General features: G+C 61.8%; 1 protein-coding gene across 1 annotated transcript in view; it reads right to left on the reverse strand.

The window, feature by feature from the left end:
* Positions 1 to 7,280, reverse strand: part of CIMIP2C (ciliary microtubule inner protein 2C) — a 45,697-nt gene extending 38,417 nt beyond the window's left edge. The window contains exon 1 of the mRNA XM_089776979.1: positions 7,151 to 7,280. Coding sequence (XP_089633105.1) covers positions 7,151 to 7,224 — 74 coding nt within the window. The 5' untranslated portion in view covers positions 7,225 to 7,280. The remainder of the gene's footprint in view (positions 1 to 7,150) is intronic.
* Positions 7,281 to 8,157: the final 877 nt, after the last annotated feature.

Raw genomic sequence — 8,157 nt, forward strand, 5'->3', positions numbered from 1 at the left:
CTCTGCTCCATGGGACGGTGCACCTCTAATCAACAGGCCCACCGGAGCACATGCGCGCCGCTTCTGGACTCATTCTTGTGCAAGACTCCGCCGAGCGTTCACACGGCCCGCCCGCTCTTGCGCAAGGAAATGGACAGTAGAGCGTGGGAAGAGAGGGCGTCTTGTGCAAGAGCGACGCTCTTTTTAACAGCTATAAGCTCTCTTGTGCTGGAGCTCTTGTGCAAGAGGGCAGTGTGGACGTACGGCAGGTGTTTCCTGCGCAAGAAAGCCCTACGGCTAAAACGGCCAGCGGAGCTTTCTTGCGCAAGAGAGCGTCCGCACTGCCATGGGCGCTCTTGCGCAAAAGCACAGCTCGCACGTGGCAGGTGGACGTGTTCTTGCGCAAGAAGCCGCCAGTGTAGACACAGCCCCTGAGTCCGACAACGCTCCCCAGCCCGACAAGACCACCGACCACAGACCACGGGACCACCGACGAGGCCAAAGCTGAGATATTGCCAGCTGAGATATTGCAACCTGCCCATCGTCATTCCAGGCTTAATAGGCCAAAGAAGGAAACTACTTTGAACTCCAGTGGGCGATGGTCTCTGAACTGTCTGTACCAGGTACCGCCCTGTGCTCTGCTCACTCAGGCCGTGTCCAGACTCAGGGGTTTTTTCGGGAAAAGTAGCCTTTTCCCGAAAAAACTTCCCCTGCGTCCAGACTCAAGCCGCGTTCTTTCAAAATTATTTCGAAAGAACGCGGCTTTTCTTTCGATGGCGGTAAACCTCGTTTCACGAGGAAGAACACCTTCCTTCAAAAGTTCCTCTTTCGAAAGAAGGCGTTCTTCAATGTAAAGAGGCCATCTTCGAAAGAGAGCATCCAGACTCGCTGGGTGCTCTCTTTCGAAAAAGCGGATTTCTCTTTCGAAAGATCCGCCTGCAGTCTAGACGCGATCTTTTGAAAGAGCCTCTTTCGAAAGAAGCCTGCAGTCTAGACATAGCCTCAGCGTGCTGAGGAACACACCTTCGAAGGGCGTAGCGCAGCGGTGTTTGACGGGTTAACTCTAGCAACGACAGCTGCCCTCCCTGCTCCCGGGTTAAACTTGAGAGGCGCTACCCGGTTACACAAAGGGCCACGGAAAAGCACTTTGTGCCCAGCACTGACCTAATTAACGTTCATTTTCCAAGCGGCGTAACTGATACCTGTTTTGATGTCTCACTAGCTCATTGCTGCTCGGGTGGACGTGGCACGTGGACATGGGGCCAGACACCAAAAGGGGAATCGTGAGCTGCTAGGGGAATTGGGTTACTGTTTGCTCCTGCCTGTCTTCCCACTCCTGTGATGCCAATTCTCTGCCAGTGTCCAGCTGAGTCTGCCTGGCCACACATCACAACCCACCTCCCCAAGCCTCGGCAATAGGTCAGCAACATTTGGAAGCAGGGAAAGGAGGGGACCGAGGGCAGGAGTGGCATGAAAGGCTCAGCTGCATTGCCTGCCGGCGTAAACGGGAGACAGTGCAAGAGAACACTAGGGTATTAGGCCACAACATGGCAAATGAATATTAATGCTGATAAATGCAAAGGAGTGCACCTTGGAAAAATAATCCCAGCTACACGTACAACGCGATGGGCACTAACTTAGCTATAACCCCTCAAGAGAGAGATCTTGGAGCCATTGTGGAGAGTTCGCTGAAAGAGCCCCTCCGTGTGCAGCGGCAGGCAAAAAAGCCAATAGAATATTAGGAGTCATTGAAAAAGGGATCAAGAATAAGACTGAGAATATCTTATTGCCTCTGTAAAACCATGGGACGGCCACATCTTGAATACTGCGTGCAGATGTGGTCACCTCATTGCAAAAAAGATCTTGGCATTGGAAAAGATTCAGAAAAGAGCAACAAAAATGAGGAGGGGTTTGGAACGGGTCCCCTATGGAGAGAGATGAAAAAGACGGGGACTTTTCAGCTTAGAAAAGAGGAGACTAAGGGGGGATAGGAGAGAGGTCGATGCAATCATGACTGGTGTGGAGAAAGCGAAAAAGGAAAAGTTATTGACTTGTTCCAGTGACATAAGAACTAGGGGTCACCAAATGAAATTAATAGGTAGCAGGTTTTAAACAAAAGGAAGATTTTCTTCACGCAGTGCACAATCAACCTGTGGAACTCCTCGCCAGAGGATGTTGTGAAGTCTTGGACTTTAACAGGGTTCAAAAAAGAGCTCAATAGATCCATGGAGGTTAGGTCCATCGATACTTATTAGCCAGAATGGATAGGAATGGTGTCCCTAGCCTCTGTTTGTTAGAGGCTGGAAATGGATGATAGGAGAGGGATCACTTGATGATTCCCTCCCTCTGGGGCACCTGGCGCTGGCCACTGTGGGCAGACAGGACACTGAGCTAGACGGACCTTTGCCCTGACCCCGTCAGGCCGCTCTTACGGGACATCATGACAGAGCCAGCAGAGAGTGAGTGCTGGTCCCACGCAGCAGAACCCACCAGAGAAGGGCCCGACTTAGCTTGGACGAAGGTTATAAGGGCTTCGGCGCAAGAACAGAGTCAAAGTACCTGTCTGCAAAGCACCCAGAGCACAGCTGCTGCTGGCCAAAAGATACGTAAGGGAAGCCAAGCGTTTTGCTGCCATTGAGATAGCAATTAAGGCTCAGTCCCTAAGTCTCTTGCTAAAAAGCAGCCCTGGCAAACCCATCCTTCGTAAATTGCAGGGACTCTGCTTTTCCACAGTGCGGCTCACAGCTGCGATGGCGGCCTGCAGCATTTCGGGCTCCCTCAGGAAATCAAGGGGCAAAGTGCTGTGACCCAGCTGTGAGGCTCCTCTTGCGAGCGACCCGCTCTGGGCCCGGCTGACTGCCCATTGGTAGCTGGCCAGCCGCTAACGAGGAACCCTGTCACGAGACGTGGCGTACGGAGCTGTCAGCGGGGAGATCGTTAGGGCTCTACCACATTCACAAAAGCATGTCACAGACAGTGGAGGGAGGGTTAAAAATCATAGAAGACTAGGACTGGAAGGGACCTCGAGAGGTCATCGAGTCCAGTCCCCTGCCCTCATGACAGGACCAAATACTGTCTAGACCATCCCTGATAGACATTTATCTAACCTGCACTTAAATATCTCCAGAGATGTGGATTCCACAACCTCCCTAGGCAACTTATTCCAGTGTTTCACCACCCTGAAATGTGGTCTCGCTCCCCCCGTGGAATCTGCCTTTTGTGGGTTTTTACCCTGGCCTGTACAGGGGAGGGGGATCCGTGTATCTCAGGCAGGGGGTTCTGCCTCAAAAGGGAGTTGCAGGAGGGGTCTCAAGGTTATTTTAGGGGGGGTTGCAGAATGGCCTCCCTTACTTCTGTGCTGCCTTCAGGTCTGGGCAGCGGGAGAGCATCTATTAGCCAGCTCCCAGCTCCGAAGGCATTGCAATTTGATTTCACCATTGATTCAATACTGGCCAGAGCAGGAGGGGCCCTGAATCACTCCTGGACCCGTCCTGACCCAGGACAATCTCTGTGCACACGCCCGTTTCCCTCCTTCAAGCTCCAAGGTCCCGTTCCTGGCCATGCTGTGGGCGGGCAGACCCCCCTGGGGTCCATCTTGGTTTGAAGCCTGCCTCTCCCGTTACGTCCCGTCTCTCTACCCCATACATTGCACTCTCCCGGCACAACCGTCTGGTGAGTTTCATGTGCACAGCCCTGTGTCGTGCATGATTGAAACGCGCCCTGTTCTCCCCGGGCTCTAGGGGTTTCATACGCTGGGGCAAGTCAGGGGGTCTTTCCCCAAGATAAATGTAGGGGAAGTGGGAAGAAAGGACATGGGGTTCCCATGCCCTGGAGAGGGTGTAGGGGATGACAGACGTGAGGTACTCCTGGGGAAGAGGGAGTGGAGGGAATGTGGAAGGGGCTGCAGGATGAGGGGAGCAATGGGTGGGGGGTACCCACTCCTGGGAAGGGGGCCTACCTGGGGTGCCAGAAGTATCACGTGGGGGTTAGAGGTAGGAACTACTCTCAAAAGCAGGATCCTGGGGACTGCGGAAGGAGTCCCGAATATGGGAACTGGTGTCCCCAGACGTTAATGGGGATGTAGGAGTCGATGAAGGCCAGTGCGGTGTGTGGGCAGGAAACCACGGGTCGGGTGCAGGGAGCTATGGGGATCCCAGGGTAATGGGGACACAGAGGGTCCCTGTGGGGGCTACAGGAGGCAATGGGAGGTGCAGCAAGCGATGGGGTCGCTGGGGTGCAGAGGGCGATGAAGGCGGGTGATGGGGGTCAGGAGGAATGCAGAGGGGTGCGGGGGGGATGAAGGCGGGTGATGGGGGTCAGGAGGGATGCAGAGGGGTGCAGGGGGGATGAAGGCGGGTGATGGGGGTCAGGAGGAATGCAGAGAGGTGCGGGGGGATGAAGGCGGGTGATGGGGGTCAGGAGGGATGCAGAGGGGTGCCGGGGGCGATGAAGGCGGGTGATGGGGGTCAGGAGGAATGCAGAGAGGTGCAGGGGGGATGAAGGCGGGTGATGGGGGTCAGGAGGAATGCAGAGGGGTGCAGAGGGGATGAAGGCGGGTGATGGGGGTCAGGAGGGATGCAGAGGGGTGCAGGGGGGATGAAGGCGGGTGATGGGGGTCAGGAGGGATGCAGAGGGGTGCAGGGGGGATGAAGGCGGGTGATGGGGGTTTGGAGGGATGCAGAGGGGTGCAGAGGGGATGAAGGCGGGTGATGGGGGTCAGGAGGACTGCAGAGAGGTGCAGGGGGGATGAAGGCGGGTGATGGGGGTTAGGAGGAATGCAGAGGGGAATGAAGGCGGGTGATGGGGGTTAGGAGGAATGCAGAGGGGTGCAGAGGGGGATGAAGGCGGGTGATGGGGGTCAGGAGGGATGCAGAGGGGTGCCGGGGGCGATGAAGGCGGGTGATGGGGGTCAGGAGGACTGCAGAGAGGTGCAGGGGGGATGAAGGCGGGTGATGGGGGTTAGGAGGAATGCAGAGGGGTGCAGAGGGGATGAAGGCGGGTGATGGGGGTCAGGAGGACTGCAGAGAGGTGCAGGGGGGATGAAGGCGGGTGATGGGGGTCAGGAGGAATGCAGAAGGGTGCAGAGGGGGATGAAGGCGGGTGATGGGGGTCAGGAGGGATGCAGAGGGGTGCCGGGGGCGATGAAGGCGGGTGATGGGGGTCAGGAGGAATGCAGAGGGGTGCAGAGGGAATGAAGGTGGGTGATGGGGGTCAGGAGGAATGCAGAAGGGTGCAGAGGGGATGAAGGCGGGTGATGGGGGTCAGGAGGAATGCAGAGGGGTGCAGGGGGGATGAAGGCGGGTGATGGGGGTCAGGAGGAATGCAGAGGGGTGCAGAGGGGGATGAAGGCGGGTGATGGGGGTCAGGAGGGATGCAGAAGGGTGCAGGGGGGATGAAGGCGGGTGATGGGGGTCAGGAGGAATGCAGAGGGGTGCAGGGGGGATGAAGGCGGGTGATGGGGGTCAGGAGGAATGCAGAGGGGTGCAGGGGGGATGAAGGCGGGTGATGGGGGTCAGGAGGAATGCAGAGGGGTGCAGGGGGGATGAAGGCGGGTGATGGGGGTCAGGAGGAATGCAGAGAGGTGCAGGGGGGATGAAGGCGGGTGATGGGGGTCAGGAGGAATGCAGAGGGGTGCAGGGGGGATGAAGGCGGGTGATGGGGGTCAGGAGGAATGCAGAGGGGTGCAGGGGGGATGAAGGCGGGTGATGGGGGTCAGGAGGAATGCAGAGGGGTGCAGAGGGGGATGAAGGCGGGTGATGGGGGTCAGGAGGGATGCAGAAGGGTGCAGGGGGGATGAAGGCGGGTGATGGGGGTCAGGAGGAATGCAGAGGGGTGCAGGGGGGATGAAGGCGGGTGATGGGGGTCAGGAGGAATGCAGAGGGGTGCAGGGGGGATGAAGGCGGGTGATGGGGGTTAGGAGGAATGCAGAGGGGTGCAGGGGGGATGAAGGCGGGTGATGGGGGTCAGGAGGAATGCAGAGAGGTGCAGGGGGGATGAAGGCGGGTGATGGGGGTCAGGAGGAATGCAGAGGGGTGCAGGGGGGATGAAGGCGGGTGATGGGGGTCAGGAGGAATGCAGAGGGGTGCAGGGGGGATGAAGGCGGGTGATGGGGGTCAGGAGGAATGCAGAGGGGTGCAGGGGGGATGAAGGCGGGTGATGGGGGTCAGGAGGAATGCAGAGGGGTGCAGAGGGAGAGGGGGGGCTGGGGATTGACAGTGGGGTGCAGGGAGGGAGGGGGGTCCCTGTGGGGGGAGGAGGGTGCAGGGCAGGTGGGGGCCGCAGGGGAGGTCGCTGGGGGGAGAGTCCCAGGATGCGGGGTGGGGGTCCGGCAGGGGGATGCGGGGAGGTCGCTGGGGGGAGAGTCCCAGGATGCGGGGTGAGGGTCCGGCAGGGGGATGCGGGTGGGGGTCCCGCAGGGGGGGATTCAGGGTGGGGGTCCGGCAGGGGGATGCGGGTGGGGGTCCCGCAGGGGGGGATTCAGGGTGGGGGTCCGGCAGGGGGATGCGGGTGGGGGTCCGGCAGGGGGGATGCGGGGAGGTCGCTGGGGGCAGAGTCCCAGGATGCGGGGTGGGGGTCCCGCAGGGGGATGCGGTTGGGGGTCCGGCAGGGGGATGCGGGTGGGGGTCCGGCAGGGGGGGATTCAGGGTGGGGGTCCGGCAGGGGGGATGCGGGTGGGGGTCCGGCAGGGGGGGATTCGGGGTGGGGGTCCCGCAGGGGGGATTCGGGGTGGGGGTCCCGCAGGGGGGATTCGGGGTGGGGGTTCGGCAGGGGGGATGCGGGGAGGTCGCTGGGGGCAGAGTCCCAGGATGCGGGTGGGGGTCCAGCAGGGGGGATGCGGGTGGGGGTCCAGCAGGGGGGATGCGGGTGGGGGTCCAGCAGGGGGGATGCGGGGAGGTCGCTGGGGGCAGAGTCCCAGGATGCGGGTGGGGGTCTCGCAGGGGGGGATGCGGGGTGGGGGTTCGGCAGGGGGGATGCGGGGAGGTCGCTGGGGGCAGAGTCCCAGGATGCGGGTGGGGGTCCAGCAGGGGGGATGCGGGTGGGGGTCCGGCAGGGGGGATGCGGGGTGGGGGTCCGGCAGGGGGATGCGGGGAGGTCGCTGGGGGCAGAGTCCCAGGATTCAGGGTGGGGGTTCGGCAGGGGGGATGCGGGTGGGGGTCCGGCAGGGGGTTACCCGGGCTGCAGGGCGGGCGGCACGTAGGCGGCGCGGTGCTCGCTCAGCAGGGTGCCGGCGCTGCGCGAGGCCATGGCGGGCGCGGGGCGGCCCGAGGGGGAGGCGGCGGCGGCGGCGGCGGGGCCCGGGCGGGGCCGGGTCACAAACAGCGTCACCGGGCAACGGGCCGGGGGGCGGGGCCGCAAGGGGCGCGGACCCCCCCGCCCGCTCCCCCCGCCCGCAGCGCCACGGGCCATGGGCTCCCCCTTTAACCCCCCCCCCCGCCATGGGCCCCCCTGGCCATGAGCCCCCCTTTAACCTCCCCGCCATGTGCCCCCTACGCCCTGGGCCATGAACCCCCCTTTAACCCCCCCGCCATGGGCCCCCTACGCCCTGGGCCATGAACCCCCCTTTAATCCCCCCGCCTTGTGCCCCCTACGCCCTGGGCCATGAACCCCCCTTTAACCCCCCCGCCATGGGCCCCCTACGCCCTGGGCCATGAACCCCCCTTTAACCCCCCCGCCATGGGCCCCCTACGCCCCTGGCCATGAGCCCCCCTTTAACCCCCCCGCCATGTGCCCCCTACATCCCGGGCTATGAGTCCCCCTTTAGCCCCCCCGCCATGGGCCCCCTACGCCCCTGGCCATGAGCCCCCCCTTAACCCCCCCGCCATGGGCCCCCTACGCCCCTGGCCATGAGCCCCCCTTTAACCCCCCGCCTTGTGCCCCCTACGTCCCGGGCTATGAGCCCCCCTTTAACCCCCCCGCCTTGTGCCCCCTACGTCCCGGGCTATGAGTCCCCCTTTAACCCCCCCGCCATGGGCCCCCTACGCTCCTGGCCATGAGCCCCCCTTTAACCCCCCCGCCTTGTGCCCCCTACGTCCCGGGCTATGAGTCCCCCTTTAACCTCCCCGCCATGTGCCCCCTACGCCCTGGGCCATGAGTCCCCCTTTAGCCCCCCGCCATGGGCCCCCTACGCCCCTGGCCATGAGCCCCCCTTTAACCCCCCCGCCTTGTGCCCCCTACGTC

Source organism: Pelodiscus sinensis, chromosome 3, assembly GCF_052426305.1.
Source record: "Pelodiscus sinensis isolate ZL-2025 chromosome 3, ASM5242630v1, whole genome shotgun sequence".
NCBI lineage: Eukaryota > Metazoa > Chordata > Testudines > Trionychidae > Pelodiscus > Pelodiscus sinensis.